A 19,388-nucleotide genomic window follows, 5' to 3' on the forward strand; every position below is an offset into this window, starting at 1 on the left:
CATCTTGTTTAATATGCGATTGCCTGGCTCCACTCGCGGTGCTTTCTTTCGTTTTATAAAGAAATAATAGACGCACAATGTTTCTTGTTTTATATTATTTTATTGAATTATGCACGAACATAATAATAGAAATAGATCACACGTAATTCGATAAAATAATATAAAACAGAAATTATTGCTCATTTTTCACCTTATGAAACGAAAGAAACCTTTCGGACAACCTAATATGTGAGTTTATGTGTGAGCTTACGTGTCGTTCGATACATCTTGGTATATTCGTAATTTATGGTTTCAGTTTGGCGAGACGACGTTTTTCCTAGCAATTGGTAGAATTGAAACATTGGTAAATGGGCCCTCTCTTGTATATTTTTTTTTTTATTTCTTTATTTTATTTTGGTTTTTTACAATTTGTCCTTATGGACATTTGGTAAAGTGTTATATCTTATTGATGAAAAAAAAATGAAATAAGAATAAATATAGCATGTGGGTGGCTACCCCCAGCAGGGTGCCAGCTTCGTTTTTTTTCCAAGTTATATCTTTTATGATCTCTTGTATATTTGAAGCAATATTATTAATGAGATTAAGGAGAGCGACTGCGTAGAGCATTGTTGACTTTAGCCGACGCTCGTATCGAGAAGATTAAAGTTGCGCGAGTAAGTTAGTCGAGTCAAGTAACTGTAGTTAGTTAAGGAATAATACAGTCCGATTATAAAAGCGAATTTTTCAGAAGAAAATTTTCACAAAGTCAGTTGGTTATACTATTCAAGGTGAAACCAACATATTAGTAAAACTATAGATAGTAAATTGGTTTCGTTCGTTGAGCAATTAAACGACTAGCAATACAGTTCTATCAGAAATTCATAAATTATACAAATCGGAAGTTTACAAATCATCCTATTTAACGTAAAGTTATAAAATTGCGAAAGAGAAGTTTGCGATCCGCAACTTTCGAGCTATAGATTATGTTACATTTTGAGCTTGTTCTTCCGTTTTCAAAGTAATTCTTCGTTGATTTTCTTGACGCGATATCTACCAACTCCTTATAGTGATTTGGTTTGTTTTAGTTGGTAATTTGGTTTCAATAGAAATAGCCTCGTTATGTAACGCACAAAGACTATCGTGGCTGATTACGTGCTTTCTAAAAGAAAATACTTTTCACGCTATCTTGTAAAGTTATCGGTATGTAACTGTTTCTTACTCCAGATTCGAAAATATTAATATAACATTTATTATTTACGAGCAAAGAAAAATCTAATTATAAGACTAAACGGCACTGGTGAACACCTAAACTCGCGTTTTATACGTTTCGCTGCGCGTGAAAGCAGATCCTGGAAAGTTCTCGCCAGTCACTGTCGTTCTTCGCCGGATAATGCCGGCGCGGTTGTTAACTTCCGGCTGTGCTTACGTTTTGGTACCCAGCCTCCAATTAAACGGCCTCTACTACGATCCTAGTCTCGCAAATTCTATTATTTCGCGGCGCGAGTTGCCTCTGCTACCATTTTCACGAGTTTCATACGTTGCGAATATTTCCGGTTAGAAAGTGTTTTACATGTTGTCTTCTTTTATATTTTCTTCTTATACCTGTCAAACCAGACTAGCGGAGATATCGGTGAAACAATTCTCGTTAACTTTGTTGAAATTATTGTGTGAAATCTAGCGGAAGTTAATTGTTTTTATAATCTTTTTAATCGCAACTTCTTTCTCTTCATTTCGAATCTCAGCGTTCTTTCTAAATGAAGACACATTGGAAATTTTAAGACAAATTGCAATTAACAAACTACTTATTTTACGCATAACTATCAAAAACCAATTCACACGATAAATTGTTTTATACGCCATCGTTCTTATTATCATCACGAAGTAAACAAATACGTGGAGCTTTATATTTAGACGGAGAATATTTCCACGATCTGGACGTTAATTAAAATATTTCAATAAAATCCAAATTTCGATTTCCAAGTCTTTGTTCATCGGTTGGTTCTGATCTCGCTCGAAAATTCATCGCATTTTATATCTTGGATAAAATTATTCACGGAGACATTAGCTATGAAATCAACGTGGCATTATTCAAATTCTCCAAGCGACAAAGTAAATGGACGAATTCATACGGATTATTCGGGCCGACCTCGAATAAACGACCGGACAGAGTCAAAGAGTGAATTAAATTAATAGAGCTCGCAAAAGAGTATGACCGGAATGGATTTATTATTAAGCAGACGACCATTTTGGTCCATCGATGTCGAAATTCTGCGACGCGTTAGTCGGATTTTTTAGATTTGCAGGCAACGATCACTTGGGTTAATATTGTTTCAAGCGAAGAATTATTATACAAGAATATGTTATCAATTATTCTCATGCGGTTTAGATAATTCAGATTCCACGTATAGACGGAGTAGATCTCAACAACTTCAAACGACAAAGGAAAAGCCTTGTTTCTTTTAAGCTCAAGGTTGCCCCTTCTCTTTTTAAACGACGTCATAAACTTTCGTTTACGGATCGATACTCGTCGGTGGCTTTTTTATTTAAAATATTGTATGTGGATATTTGCGATCGTATATAATTATTTTGTAAATAACGAAAATCGTAAAGAACTCGAGAGCCATTTCAAACATCACGTCGTTTCCTTTTTCTTGGTAGAAAAGCAGATTTAACAGGCTAGTACTTGCCTTTCAGTTTTTCATAATTTCTTAATAATTATACAGAAACTAATCAGAAAGTTCTGCGTTATAAATCAAAGAACACAAAAGCTGAATATAAAACCGAGATCAGCATTTTTATGAAAGAAGATCCTATGCTACGGGGCCGTAACATAATTCTAACACTCTGCATATTCCCCGTTTGCCAAAGTATAGCGTATACAGGTGGAGGAGCCATAAACCCCGAACTTGTTACAAGCTAGACTTCAAAGTCGAGGCCGAGGTTCGTTCTCGTTAAGGCAAAGACAGAGCTCTCCGGGATTCGTTTCTCACGGGGCGAATATAAATATGGAATTAAGTAAATTCGTTCGGATACTCACTCGGATAAACTCGTAACGGGTCCGTATCCGGTTTCTTGACGTGCTTCCGGCCGTGGTCGCCTGAAAGTTTAATTACTCCTTCAGTTATATGTACGCCACGACGGTGTGGAAATTTTATGAATATCCACCGGATCCATGCCGGGGGACATCTTTCTTTTCTCGTTACTTTCCCTTCGTCGGGAACGACGGAAACGTTCTTCGCTTTTTCTCTCCTTCGATGCTCTTCGAACCTTGCTCAAGATACGTAGCTCAAGGTGGTCTACGTTAACGTTGCCAGAGGATAACGATGCTTCCAAGAGAAGTTACTTTAACGATCTTTAAAACAGTATATTTCTCGTGACACTTTGATTTAGAACGATGGAACGCGAACTGTGTGATATTCGACGTACAAGTTCCATTCGTATTTCGACTCGTCGTTCAACTGTGGATATTTATGGAAATTCGATCTATTTATTTTTTGCGATTGTGACCGAAGGAGAAAATGGGTCCAGCCATTTAAAATTACATAGGAAATATACGAAACGATATTTAAGGAAAATACGACGCGAAGATCGTTTCCTTCTCAATTTATCGCGACACGACACGGCGCAACTTTATTCGCGACCGAGTAAAGAAATAAAAAAAGAAAAGTAAAGAGAAACAGAGACGAGGGTGAGTAATTGTTTGCTTCCTGGATCTTGTTCGCTTGTCTTTTCCTTTCTTCGTTTGATTTCACCCGGTGTATCTTGTAATTTGCCTAGAGATAATGGTAGATTGATGGTAAGGGAGGAAGGAAGAAGCGACAGTTTCTTCGTCTTGGGATGCTTTCCTTCTTCCTTCACCGAGACAAAATTAGACTGATAAAGGAAACGTGTACTACCATTTATATTTAATTACCTTTTATACTTGACGCTTACAAAGGAAAGTCATTGGACTGGAAGTATCAAATTTTTGCCTATGTAAATAATAAAAAGTGGTAATCGTAACCCTTTGCGATACGATGGTTCCACAGTCCCACGATCAATTTGCCAACAAAATACGCTATACCATAAAATCACTAAAAATGAATATTCCGTGTTAGCTATTTTTACATTTTGCAAAATTTTCTACGTTATTTAACCTCGCCAACTTTTATCGATTTCTTTGCGTTTAATCGACGTTTCGATCATTACGAGAAAAAAGCTTTGTAAAGAACCAAACAAAATTATTCAAATTCCATCTGTACTATCAATTCCATTAACATTTACGAACGTCATGTGCTAGAAAAAGCAGGTTATTCGCATTTATTTACGTATTCTCGTTGTTGCACAAGATTTATTCGCGTCGTAATCATTGGATCGTAAAGAGAATCACGAATGAAAATTTTCCAAAATTAATGTACAATGACCGTGTATATTTTTTGACGCGACGTCACGAGATACATATTCAACGATAATAACGGCGTACTGGCCGCTGTGATAAGTTACATCGTCGAGTATAACTCGTTGCTCGTATGCACTCTCTTATGGAACTCATACAGACCTGTCTGTCCGTGATTTTTTAGCGAATTAGCGTCCGCCTCGGGTCCGTACGTCATCAACGCGCCCATTAGGACGATTAGGACGACTTGGACGAAGAACAGCTGGCATACTTGTTGCTTTTCACGCACGGAGAACATTCCCTAATGAAAGAAGCAAGGATTTAGCGAAAACTGGATAAATGTTTATTAACATTAGCTTTAATAACCGGCCACATCTTAAGAAGTCTTTTGTAAGCTGAACGTTATTGGCCGGGTACGTGTCTAAGCGTTTTTTTAAATCTGAACTTTGTTTATGAATAAATGTGCCATCGTTGAAGCGATTAATGTTATTTACCGTAGATCGCTTAGCTACGTGGAACAAGCGATATTCGCTATTATTATCAGACCGCGAATATCTCTGTAACTTCGATACAGGAAACTTGATTCGATTAGGACCTTTTATTTATTTATTTCACTTTAGATATTTTATATAACTTTGTATACCATATTTTTCATTTGTTCGTTTATTACGTTGCGTTCGAGTATGTTCCTGTATCTTCAAATTTGTCGTCAGTGCATAAACATGTTGCAGTGCCGTTATCACGTGTAGAAGTAGAAATGCGAGTGGTGTAGGTCGTGCTGCTGCGTAAAATAGTGTTCTGCGTTTATTGTTGTGAAGCATTCGTTACATTTCTTCGAGTCGAGAAATCATTTCGTATAAGTCACACGGTATTATAGATGTGGCAAATAGTAGAGGGATTATACGAAGGTAATTAAATGAGAGAGAGAGAGAGAATGCAAGAGTAGTATAATTGCGAAGGTTCGCAGGAAAGTTCCGGACATAATTCACGAATAATATTATGATTAATGACTAATTATTACGATCATATCTAATACGATGGCAGAGACGTTGCTGTGCGACTGCAAGTACATTTCCAACTATCTGTTGGTGAATATATTTACAGTTTCGTACTGTACGTTTTTAAAATCGATCTTTCCAACAAAGTTCTACTTCAAACAAACGTCATTCTCTATCTTTTATCAATCCGTTCAATACGAATCATTCGATAACTCAATATTGCAATCGTACTACATATTCTGCGTATCAATTATAATCTAATAGCGAAGTTCCGATACAAGACAGCAAATACACTCCATAAACATATTTACACTATTATATTACGACCAAATTAATTAGCAAATATAGATATAAACAGAAATTCCAATAAGCAAATGTTATATCCTCGACAATCTCAAACTGTTACACGTATCGCAGCTGTACACTCAGTAACAGATCGAAATTTCCTCATAATCTGTTCTTAAAAATCGTCAGGAAATATACAACGGTTCGTGAGATTGTACATAGTCGGTGTTATAAATATAAAATGTTGGTCGTCTAGGATGAAAACGAGGAAATAATGCTTGCGATTATTCGAAGGTTTAAGCAGAAAAATCACAAGCGCGGTACGATGGAAAACTCGATAATTCGTTAATCGTTTACAGAGATAATATTTGTAAGGCAAATTGCGTGCACGTGAGCGATGCAGATAGATGTTGCTCGCTTTAATGATATCATATAATGTTAAAGCTGAAATTTCAGTCGCGTCGCTCCCAGTTCTGTCACTCTCCATTCGTTTTCATCGTTTTATCTTTCGATGCTGATTTTCCGCCGATAATTGCAAGCGGGAAACGCGCAACCAGCAAGAATGAAATTAACGAACCCGATACGTACACGCAGACGTTATTTCATCGAGGATTTCGTTCCGCTTCAGGTTTTTCGCCTCTCTCAGGTAAGATACAGCTATTCGAGTCGATTTCTACGTTTTAGGAACTTTGCACGGAATAATCAAACTCGGTGCGTATTATGAGACTATACCATTAATCTTTGATACGATAATGGAAGAACGAGGAAATGATTTGTATTAGGTTGCCCGAAAAGTTTCTTCCGTTTTATAAGGAAATAATGGATGCAATATTTTCTGTTTTAGATTATTTTATCGAATTACGTATGATCCATTTTGTTCTATCAAAATAAGGGTCACAACGTTCGACAGATTAGGTTCCACGTTTGTACAAAGACGTATCGTTGTAAAAGACGTGTCTGTAAAAGAAAGACACTTTTCGGACAACCTAATATTTTAAGTTTAGCGAGAAGAAATATCGAGAACGAGGAAACGAGTACAGCTCTATGATGGCTATATGATATTTTATCGTACAATTGTTCTATTTTTCGAAGTTATTTCGTTGTTTATTCTACTCTCCGACTCCAATACTCGTATCTTGCTGTATATGGAGGAACTTGTAAACGCAAATTCGTCGACTTTTCGATTTCGAAATCGCTTGACGAATAATCTGTTAACCAAAGAGGACGAGTTAACTCGATCCTTGAATTACTTGTTCTTCTGGGTTTCTCGCGATGAAGATAATTTCTTAATTTAAATTCTCTTAAGAAGAAAGGTTTTCCACGAAGAAAATTTCCACTTTTATCACGTAACTTTACACGTAATATCACGTTGTGCACATGCTTGGAAAAAGACTGATTAACGAAGAACAAATCGATCCAAAGCTGCGATCATGCACCGAAGCAATTCGTATTCAAATTTCACGATGGCACCGTGGTTCGCGGCGACATCGTTCAGGCGATATTTTTACCATTTTGATTTAGATAGCTTTGTAACTTGCGGCCGGTTGTAAAAAGCTCGTTTCACCCTTCACTGGCCGTCGATCAACTCATAGTTCTCTCCTGACGCGACAGATATTTTATTATTTCACAATTTCGTTTCGCCAAGAACTGTTCGTCTAAATGGAGCAGATCGTGTTCCCCGACCAGGCTATCTTAATTCGAACGACGCTGACGAATGACTGTGCCGGGGCAAAGATCGATGCAACGATGACTATAAACGACGTAACGATGATAGTTAGGCGCGCGCGTTTAAAAGGACTCTCTGGTCGTTCGAATAAATTCTTGTCTCTCGAGGTTGTGAATTCTCTGAACGGTTTGGAGAAAGGATAGATTTCGCAATTTTGCGTTACATTATTTAAGGTTTATATTTTACATCACGATAATTTTATAATACTTAATATTCTATAATACAATGCCATTTGTCAATTTTATCAAGTTTTAAATTTAGAAAAGAAGAAATAGAAATTAAGATAAGTATCTATCGATTCTTTATTTGGAAATGATATTTATTACGAAACAATAGAACCTAACACAATCGCAAAAAGAAGTTCCAATTAAGATTTTTTCTTCGAATAAAACTATTTACTTTAAAAGAAATTACACCTCTATCGATACCATTTGTCCCGAAACGACGCTTATTACTGTAACAACCTAAAAATACATTGGTTTGCTATCGGTAACCCATCAAATCCTATTTCCCAATAAACACACGAACGACAGTTTCGCGATATACCAAGCGGTTTGTAGAAGAATCACACACAGAGGGACAAAAGTATCTGTCGTGAAATCAACGATTCTCGGCCGATATATCGGCTCGTTCCCGATATTGTTTATCCGTTTCTACGATGGACGATCCAATTACATCACGATTGATCCTGATTGACCTCGTCGTCTAAATCTCCCCAACGGATATACGCCATTCCCTTAATGCCGACACGTTTGACGCGCGAACAGTGTCGCGAAGCTAACGTATAGCGTTTTTCAACGGAGGCGATCCGTTCGATAGAAACGTTGTTATCCAGTCTTGCCTGGTGTTAATCGATTTCTCGTACAGTTCAGAAAGGAAGTGAGAAAGGATCGTTGGAAACGTTCACGCCTAATATTTCATCGTGGGACGTTTGACCGGCAAACGATTTCTCGAACGCGTTGTTCGTGCCGCGTACTTGCAGCTCCAGTGATTAATTAACGCGCAATGAGTAGTGAAATTAGTCTTAATTCTCCTTTAAGTCGCGTAAGACTGAAATTTGATCGAATTAAATCTTAGTTGGAATTGAACTGCGAGTGTTTGCGCGGATTCCAATACTTTGGAAAAGTTGGAAATTATTTCAAAAATGTGGAGTATCGTAAAACGTGCTATTAAATTCTTTCTGCAAAGATTCTTGAATTTTAATTTATTTTATTCTTTTCCTGCCAACCTTTTTCACGTTTCCCTCTTTTAAATCGCACGATATTGTTTTCGTTCGGCGAGCGAACAATCAATAAAACGGAAAGTCAATCGGCTATTGTTATTACGCGATTAACTCGTAACCGCAAACTAACGTTCGATTGTTCGTCGACGATTCGAGAGGCGGTTTCTCGTCGACGATGCAAAAAGTGTCACGCGAGCGTCAAACGAAATAGCAATCGAATGTATTAGGAATGAAATCGTGACTGAACGATCCTATGTGAACAACTTCATACGGAATAACGAAACGAGATGATAGATTTCTTTGTAATTTTTTGAAAACAACGAATTAAATCGTCGCGATCGAATATTTTATAGTTAAAAACATGTATAGCATATCTGGTCTATTTAATTTTTGTAACGCAACGGTGAATGGATTGAACGATAATAATTATAATTTTGTAGAAATAATTTTTAATTGACGATATTCTAATCGATATCTAATTTAACTATTCTTCCAACTACCCAATTCTTTAATTTCCTTGTTTAAACAATGTTTTAATTGTCAAACACTCAGAGCTTCGTCGCTCGTTGTTCCTTCGATAATATCACGTTTAATCAATTTCTCTGTATTATTATATTGCTGAACTCCTGATGGGTTAAAACAAGGACGAAAGAAGATATCGCGACCTATTTTTATTAAAAGTATAATAAGAACTTCTATCTTTTGAATTCTCATTATTTAAATGCATTTACTGTATAGAAGATTTTAATGGCGCTCAGAAGCGAAACGTTAGATACTGTCCTCCTTCGATCTTTCGTACAATGCGGAAAAAACAAGCAAAAAAATAAATAGAGAGAAAAGAAAAATATCGATATCTGTATGCGAGGAAGCTCTCGAATTCAATGGAAAATCGACTGGAGAGGCTGAAAAACTTGCGTGATTCCGGCCCGCCGGAAAAATATGGAACTCGTAACTCAAACCTTTACCCAAAACATTCCTTTTTCTCTTGCTATTACCATTTTGCTTTCTCTCTTCTGTTGTTCCTTTCTTTTTAAATCGCATAAAAATCAATACCCGACAAAAACAGGTATTACGTTGCTGTATGTCGAATAGAATAGAGGAACTCACCAACTCTTGATTAAATTGTCCCCTTTTTCTAAAAATTATTTTTTCCTATCTTTTATATTTTTGTACGATATACTACAAAAAATTCCACGCCTAGAAAGCACGAAAAAATGTTATTCTATCTGTGTATTCTTTCAGAAATATTCTACTGTTGCGCAGATGTTAAAAATATCAAACCACTTTACAATTAAAACGATGGAAACTAAAAAATCGACACGGACAGAGAGATCCGCAGAAATTAATCGTTGTGAATTTACAAATTTTCTATGAAAAATAATAAACTCGTAATTTTGACCACTCTAACAGCCGAAATATCGAGACTGGAGACTCACGAATTTTTCAACTCGAACATACTCATTGTTTATTCTTTCCCTAAGTCCATTAAACGCATTAATACTTCAAAGATATGCAGTATCGAAATTAGCGTTGCAGGAACTAGTATCGATGGAAAAAGAAATTTCCTCTGTAGATTCGCATAACAAACGAATGCCAGAATGTCGGAAACCAAGCCAATTCTTTTATCCCAATCAGCGCTAAAAACAATTCTCTATTAACATTAGAATTCTATTAACGACCGAAATAAAAAATTTGTATCAAATGAAAATGAAAAACACACGATAAGATAATACACGATGGAAAAGAAGAAAACAAATTATTATCCGTATACTCTAGAAAAAGATCATTCGGATCATGAAAAATTCTCTTCGAAATCATTCGATTATTCCGACTACTCTGTTAGTTCCATCGTTAATGCTCTCATTTACAAATTTCTCAAATGAATTGTTCTTCCGAGTTCTTTAAATATACTGCGGCAGGTACTTCGAGGATATTCGATACGAAAATTAGTATGAAAGGAAGCAACACCGAAGAAACACAAAATTACCTGTGTTGCTCGTTTTGCATAGCGAATAGCTGCTAACACGTGGAAGAAGCAAGCCAATCCCTTTGTCTCAATCGTCGTTCCTTTATGGCGAAAGGAGGGCAGGGCTTGATTTGTGAGCGGCACAATTATTTCCACGTGGAAAACTCTGCCAGTGGAATGGGTTTCCGATGGAAACAGAAGCAAATCACGGCTGCAGACACTGCAGAGGATTATACGGAAGCTGCTTTCATAAATTATGCGATTTATCTTAGAGCTCGCGGATGCTTTTTTAGAATAACGATGAGCTCGAGTAACTAGCATCCGCCGTCCTTCTTTCTTCATTTTTTCGCCTCTATTTTTCGCTAACCAGGACCGTTCCACGTCTTCGCAAGGGTTGGATAAGGTACACGAAAATCAATTTGCTTCTCTACGAACCTCTCGGCTCACACAAGATATTTCCTTGACCGCACAGCGAAGAAATCGAATTTCCTTTTCATCGAACGACCACACGGACTCGTTTAAATCATTCGATTTATCGTCATCCCCTTCTTCTTCTCGTCACTTTCGCGTATTACGTCGTTGATTATTTGTATTTATCTAAATCAGCTTGCTTTATCTTTGCTGGTAAGGAATTTTTACGATGAAATCTGCTAGAAAATACGCAGAACCAAGTATTTATTAAACATTTTCAAGGAAACTAAATCATTTGGTAAGATATTTGAAGACTATTTGAAACGGTGTAACATATTATGACAGACGCTATGATACTACGATAGGCTATGATACACTTTACAGTCGTCGTAAAGCACGATCCTAAAGAGTGGAAAATTTCATTGCGGAAATAGAATACAGAAAGCTAGGAAAGAAATTGCATTTTAATCCCGTTCCTTGTCTGTCAGAAAAACGTTTACAACGCTTAATTTCCTTTTATGGAGCGTTTCGTATAGCTACCTTGTTCCAAATACCTTCTCATTAATGTAACTAACGACAAAATAAATCTCAATTTAGAGGGAAAAAATTTAGCCTGAAATTTACCTTGAAAAATCTACGATACGCAACAGACTGAGAACAAAATACACAGTAATCTGCCCTTATTCGGTCATTAACTTATCCGGTCAATCGTTCTCTACGTTTAATCGAATAAACTTCTTCTACCAAACATCCAAACTACTGATCGGTTCTTTCGTTATCCATTTTGTTTCTACCCTTTCGACCAAACCGTCAAATTCACGTTGTTCAATGTAATCGATAGATTTTCTGCATATTTACATTAACGGACGCAATTAAAGAAATAGAATTTAAACAGAAATTTCACGCTCTAAGGGAAAAACGCTCTTAAAGTTAAGCTTTATAATATTCCTATTTGCCCTTTCATTCTTTACACGTTTTCACACAATAAATTTCCCATAAACGCATGAACACCCGCAGTCTACTAATCTCGAACCTCGAGTAGCCTCGTCAAGGAATCTCCGTTGATCTTCCCCAGACACAAAAAAGAAAAGAAAACGAAAAAAGGAAAACACGATTTCCGCACACAGCACAGAACACGACAATAATCCGACAAGAACGTACAACAGGTTTATATAAACTGCGTGAATTAGCGATAATTGGTCCTTTTACATAATTCTGCGTGGATGACCACGTTTAGTTCTCCAGAAATAGGCGGGCAGCAAGGATCCCACGACGTTGCGTTGAATTCCTCAAGTTGAAACGCGAAACCACTCGGGCGACTGTATCATCGCCGACAATTAGCCTTACTAATTGAAAGTAGGCCGGCTAAGAATGAGGATTTATTGTGTCCAGTCCTCTGGACGCTAATGACGCGCAAGACGAGTGGTTGGTTCGCTGTGTTACGCACGTAACGGCGAGGGAAGGTCAACGAGACGACGAGACGATGGACATGGTGGAAATAACATGGACGAAGTCGAGATGGAAGTTCAGGACGAGAAGATCTTTCGCTCAAGAGGAAGATTTCTTTCTTGACCGAGGAAGCGGATGTCGAAGCTATGAATGCTAGATGCAGTCGAGTTTGTACCTTTTTGGAGATTTTTGGACTCGTGTTCGACGACCGATCGTTCAATGATAAATTAATCGGCTAATCGCTCTTTCACCCAACGATTTCCTTTGCGCTATGTTATCTCTTCTCTTTTTCTTTCCTGCGAAGCTCGCGTTTCCTCCGGATCGTTAGTGCAACTTTCATCCCTGTAAACAGGAGATCGTGAAACTTTCGAAACGAAATATTTAACGTCCTTTGAATCTTCCTTATTCAACCTTTTTTAGAATTTTTCTTTTTTTTATCTGTAACCTTGTACACTTATATTTATTGTATTTTATTACAGTAATATCACGAGATTTATTTTGCATGCGAATTCATGTAATTTCGTTTATTATGTTTATTATTCTTTACGTAAGTTGATTTCTTGAAATAATACGTGGTTTTCACGGCAGAATTATTTTCCTTTGGCCGGAGCGCACCTTATTAGCATCGTATTTCCATTTCCCTTCATCGCGAGCAATTTTCCAATTTTCTCAAAATTTTCATACTTGCAGGATTTTTCAATATTCTAACATTCCAACGACGTCTTCAGATCGTAACGTTCCAATCTATCGTTCGTGATGCGATTTTTAAAATTATTTTTCTAATCCTTCTCAAATTTCTCGCATTATAACAAACACAGGAAAAAGTCTCTGTCAAAAATCGTCAAATGACATTTTTTCGCGGTCCATCTCTTTCTCGCGAATTCCAGTAGGTTTTTTTTTAAATTCTCTCCACGGATCCGCAGTCGTGGCACGATTTACCGGAAGTGAGATTGAATCGAGGCAATCGAGCGGTCGCCATCGGTCGACTCCATCGGTCTTTCATCCGCGAATCGTTCGTGGCTAATTATATTCGAACCGCGACTTCAAATGCAGCGATTCAACGGGAGAGTGTTTTCGACGTTTGTCAACGAGCCTCGAAATGAAAAAGGTGAACGCCGTTACTCGATATTTTTCATTTTGTTTCCCCCGTGCCAGATGTCTCTATCGTAATCGTGTTCTTCAATCTCATTCTACACAGGGTGTTTCTTTTGTAACTAGATACGCTGGAGGCACGTCGTAAATAGTTGAAAATATAAGAAAGGATTATTACACGTAATACGAGTTTCTTCATACGAAAAGGAATACCGTGCGGTTTAAATAATTTTTGTAGTTTTAAATGAAGTTGATGAAAAGATTTCAAAGTATTCGTTCAAATACACGGTCCTTTTAAATATTTCGAACGTAGCGCTATGCAATTTTACTCGTAATATTAATCCTCTCAAGTGGAATTTCGTGGAATCGCGAGTTTTTTTATACAATTTTATTTATAACGCAATATGTTGTTCGTTAAGATAACTTCAATTGTTATACACGCTATACAAGATTAGTCACGCGATATACATATATTTACCGAATCGGAAATTGCAGATGGAAGAAAATTTCCAAGATAAAAATTATAAGCACTGTTTAAACAGGCGCAGGTGGTACGTGTAAGCACATTTTTTGTTTCTAGTACGATGAAATTTTCCAAAATTTTTGTTCAAATATTTGTTGAAAACGTTGTTTACATTCTCTGTATTGACGCGTCAGTTTACCTCGCTGATAGTTTAATTATTTTTATACAATAATTCTTCGCTTAGTATCTCGTTGCGTTGTTGATTTTCTTAAAAAAGAAAGCAGCAAATAATTATCTTCCTCCGTTGCCTTGATAAATTTCCGTTTCTGAAGAAGTTACATCGTTTCGTTTCCAAGAGAAACGAAATGGAAGCTCGATTTCTCCAGCGTAAAAGAACGTTTGGTTGGAAAAGAAAAAAAGGGGGAAGGAAATTAATGAAATTCTTAGCGACGCAGAATGCTTTTCTAACTGCAGCGCCATTGGGAATAGGTGAATTATAAAAGGGCCCTTTTAGACGCTTTTAACAAGTGGCCGAGAAGAATGGAGTTGCATTGCGCGTGTTGCGAGAAATCCTTCCAAGAATGATTGCGAGTGAAAAGGTTTCTTGCTGCGAGACGGAGGAATTCTCGAGGCGAAAGAATACCGTTGCAAGATACTTGCGCGACGATGGCTTTTTACATATTTATCATCAACTACACGTCGAATCTAACGTTTCTGAATTTCAGAAATTCCGACATCAAGTACTTCGTGTCCTTCGTTATCCATCGACGAATAAAATTTCGTGAAATTTTTACCGTATATCCAACGAGATATCAAATATTCCTCGAATCAATTCGCAAACGTTAACTCGCTAAACGATAATTCTACGAAATCTTCTGAAATTTTATGAACGTGAAAATTTTGAACGCGACGGTTATTCAAAATAACGCGCGATATCGAAAACAACGTTACAACGTCGCTAACAGAGTTACGATTCATTTAGGAGGTGAAGATCGTTACGACGTGGAAACGTCTGGTTTGCAGTCGATGATTGCGATTTCGATACGGTTAGTTTCGAGGTATTATACTTGTATCGTTAATTGAGCAGGGGAGATCGATATGCGCAGCTGAGATAAATTAAATCGAATCTGTAAATGCGGACCAATTACCGCGGCTTTAGCTCCCTCCTGTATAACTCGCTGTAATTTACAGCCGACGTTCTGCGTGTTGATGCTTTCGAGAGTCTGGTTTCACTTAATCTCCGTAGCGCTCGATGCGTGCACAGTCTGGTCCACGAGTAATGGGGTTAAAGATCTCCTGTTATGTGGAGGTACATTTACGATTTAGGTGGATTTCAAGTTAGACAAACCAGAACCACGCGATACATAATGTAACGGTGTAATTCTGATGACCGACACGTCATTAATAATAAGAGATTAATTCAACTCCGACTAGAGTGGAGATTTATTGGAACTTTTAACGATTTAGCGTGTAAATAACGAACTTAAGGAATTTCGAGTTAAGCAAATCGCGACGATGTAATATATCAAGTAAAAGCGTAATTCTTGTAAATTTCATCTTACTATTTTGTTTTTTCTTTTACGTCATTATTATAGAATATCAATATTTATTACGAAATATAAAGATTTAATTCTATTTGCAATAGCAATTTAGCATAACAGTTTAGCGTGTAAATAACGAACTTAAGGAATTTCGAATTAAGCAAATCACGACGATGTAATATATCAAGTAAAAGCGTAATTCTTGTAAATTTCATCTTACTATCTTGTTTTTTCTCCAATACGATCTTCTTTTACGTCATTATTACGAAATATAAAGGTTTAATTCTACTTGCTATAGAAATTTAGCATAACGGTTTAGCGTGTAAATAACGAACTTAAGGAATTTCGAGTTAAGCAAATCGCGACGATGTAACATATCAAGTAAAAGCGTAATTCTTGTAAATTTTATCTTACTATCTTGTTTTTTCTTTTACGTCATTATTATGAAATATCAATATTTATTACGAAATATAAAGGTTTAATTCTACTTGCAATAGAAATTTAGCATAATGATTTAGCGTGTAAATAACGAACTTAAGGAAATTCGAGTTAAGCAAATCACGACGATGTAATATATCGAGTAAAAGTGTAATTCTTGTAAATTTTATCTTACTATCTTGTTTTTTCTTTTACGTCATTATTATGAAATATCAATATTTATTACGAAATATAAAGATTTATTTCTACTTGCAATAGAAATTTAGCATAATGATTTAGCGTATAAATAACGAACTTAAGGAATTTCGAGTTAAGCAAATCGCGATGATGCAATATATCGAGTAAAAGTATAATTCTTGTAAATTTCATCTTACTATCTTGTTTTTTCTCCAATACGATCTTCTTTTAGGTCATTATTACGAAATATAAAGATTTATTTCTACTTGCAATAGAAATTTAGCATAATGATTTAGCGTATAAATAACGAACTTAAGGAATTTCGAGTTAAGCAATAATATTATATCAAGTAAAAGCGTAATTCTTGTAAATTTCATCTTACTATCTTGTTTTTTCTCCAATACGATCTTCTTTTACGTCATTATTACGAAATATAAAGGTTTAATTCTACTTTCCATAGAAATTTAACATAACAGTTTAGCGTGTAAATAAAGAACTTAAGGAATTTCGAATTAAGCAAATCGCGACGATGTAATATATCGAGTAAAAGTATAATTCTTGTAAATTTCATCTTACTATCTTGTTTTTTCTTTTACGTCATTATTATAAAATATCAATATTTATTACGAAATATAAAGCTTTAATTCTACTTGCAATAGAAATTTAGCAGAATCTTTAATGGATAGTCGACGAGCAACGAATTTCGAGATTTCGTAATTTACAGTTTAACGAAACTTCTAGTTGATCGAGCGAGGGAAATCTCATTCAAGATTTAAGGATTACAAATATTGGAATTTTATTGGTACGATCTTCGAGTATTTTTCGCACCAAGGAGGAATTTCAACGTCTATAGAATTTTCTAGAGTTCTCGTTGAGAACTCGAAGAACTGATATAGAATAGGTTTCTGTGGAGTCGTCGATACCGGAATAATATTAGTTCCGCGTGAGAAACGTCACCGTCCATAGAAAATTTCCCAGGTTTCCCACTAGTGAGTTTTAAGATCCATAGAATTGCTTCATGGATTGTAACCGTAGAGCTATAGATGATAGAATTTCTCCCTCTATGAAGCGGAAAACAGGCAATTCACCGGAGTTGATCGATGTAGATCCATAAATTCGCGACATCGTTGGCCCGGTAATCGAACACGGAGATATTTATTATATTTATGAGCTACTTACGGGAACACATTTCCCAGCGTGCTTACCGTGTCTCTGTAGAAAAGCCTTGGATGGAAGCGAGCCACTCCGTAGTAATTTATGCCGTCATATCGGCTACTTCTCGTTCGCTCTAAATTCACGCTAAAACCGGTCCTTCGTTTGCCACTCGCGAATCGATGCCTCGGCCAATTTCACGAATTACAGTTACGAACAATTAGAATTGCTAAATTTTGTCGAATTAAAATTAAAACAACGAAGGAGAAGTCAGAAAGATGAGAGAAGCGAACGATAAAATAGATTTATGAGGGAGAATAAGTTGAAAAATTCGGGTAAATCAAGGTGTACTTTTTCTAGAGAAACTTTCGTCAAGATCGATGGTATCGCACGAAATCGTTGGGTTGTTCTCTCGAAGACGGACAAGCACGTACTCGGAGCAAACAGTCGTTCAATGCCGACGGATGACACGCGATCGATTTGCGTTGGAACACGAATCGATGGGTGATCGTGTATACTCAGACGATTATGTATTGCGACGAACAGTTGAAATTGGGACAGCTTCGCTCGAGTCTCAGGAAGTCGATTATCGCGTGCTTCAAAGTTTACCAAGTTAATGCTAAAATGTCTTTTTAACCGATAAAAAGTCTCGTATAATACACATATATTTCAATAAAATTATAAACATTACGTAGGAATCAAAAAACCAAGGGAACAAAAATAGTAATAGATAAGAACCGAGAACGAAATATTTTCAAGATATTTTAACCAGGTTAAACAAAAATGCTATGGATTTAACGCGTTAACATTATTTCGAAATTAGTCGCGTGATTCACGGAATAAATATGCCACTTAAACGCGCATCAGACATGGAATTAGCGAATGCACGTTTGTCGTAGGATAAACAGATTATAGAATCACGTGCGATTTACTAATTTCATTATTTATTGTAAGAATTTAATCTTGAAGTTGAGATTAATAATCTGTGGAAGACACAATGTTTATGTTGAAATAATAAACATAACTACAGAACCTGATGTATACAAGCGAGTGATGTAATTAACAACGTGTGCAAGAATCGTTGATCGTTGGCCAGTTACTTTCAGACTAGACTTAGGTAGTAACCCATGATCCTATAAGTAATCTATAGAGTAATGAATATGACCTGTATAAGTGTGCTGTTCAAATGCCTGTGTGGGTGTCTATGTAAGGGTACTTATCCCTAAGCATGAAATATCGTTGTATTCCAACATTTATTTATTTTCTAATGTATCTGAAATGACGGTGAAAAAAGGAGATACGCAACCCATGGTCGTCTCGTATTCCAGTTTTCCGCTTCGACTCTTATCAAGCCACTGACAACCTTTGATCTCGTTAAATTGCTTTCGTTTAATATTTGCTCGATCTTAAAAAAGAAAATTACAAAGCAGGAAATGCAATAACCAGGAAAGGCAGAATCCAGACATCTTAATCAATTTAGAGCAACAACGTATAATTGTACGAGTTAATAGTAAATTTAAAAAAGTGTAGGTTCATAGAATTTCGTGAACAACTGATTTTGCTATCGCGCGTTAAGTTTTGAAACTCGATTTTATCGTATCATAATATCGTATAATATGTATGTGTATCTATGAAGCTTTTTTAATTGTAAATAAAAATGAAAAACGTCGATGTCCCTCCTGTTCGAGACTTTCTAATAGAATGAAACAAAAGCGAAATAACAAAATAAAGTCGAGATAACAAAGGCAAGCAAAGGTACAGTAGAAAAGGTAAAAATAATATTTTGCTTCGGCTATAAGTAGCAAGGTAGTAAGTAAAGTCCATAGATAGACGGACGAAGGATAATAATTGGAAAAGTTATCGAAACATGTTTTTGGAAATGATTTTCTCATTCTCGAAGGTAATCGATATTCCAGCAGGCAAAGATATACGTTTCGCAACGTTCTTCTTTCTCGACGATTTATTTATTTATCGTTTAGATCTTACAAAAGAACATATAATACATATTACGGCTTGACAGTGAATTCATAAGTAGTACAATATTCAAAACCTTAGAACTTATATCGTAGCGCACTCACGCTCGTGTGTTAGCTTAAAAATTAGAATCACTCGAT

General features: G+C 36.2%; 1 protein-coding gene across 3 annotated transcripts in view; it reads right to left on the reverse strand.

The window, feature by feature from the left end:
* The window catches only part of LOC132906536 (ammonium transporter Rh type B), a 44,104-nt gene extending 26,587 nt beyond the window's left edge, over window positions 1-17,517 (reverse strand). Inside the window, exons 1-3 of one of the 3 annotated variants that reach the window (XM_060958819.1) lie at window positions 17,328-17,517; window positions 4,517-4,655; window positions 3,017-3,076 (exon numbers count right to left, since the gene is read on the reverse strand). In XM_060958819.1, coding sequence (XP_060814802.1) covers window positions 3,017-3,076; window positions 4,517-4,652 — 196 coding nt within the window. In that variant the 5' untranslated portion in view covers window positions 4,653-4,655; window positions 17,328-17,517. Of the gene's footprint in view, window positions 1-3,016; window positions 3,077-4,516; window positions 4,656-7,145; window positions 7,337-17,327 lie in introns of those variants that run through there. The other 2 variants (XM_060958818.1, XM_060958821.1) reach the window with 2 other exon arrangements.
* Between the last annotated feature and the right edge of the window lie 1,871 nt (window positions 17,518-19,388).

The sequence above is a fragment of the Bombus pascuorum genome, chromosome 4 (genome assembly GCF_905332965.1).
Source record: "Bombus pascuorum chromosome 4, iyBomPasc1.1, whole genome shotgun sequence".
In the NCBI taxonomy this organism is placed as follows: Eukaryota; Metazoa; Arthropoda; class Insecta; order Hymenoptera; family Apidae; genus Bombus; species Bombus pascuorum.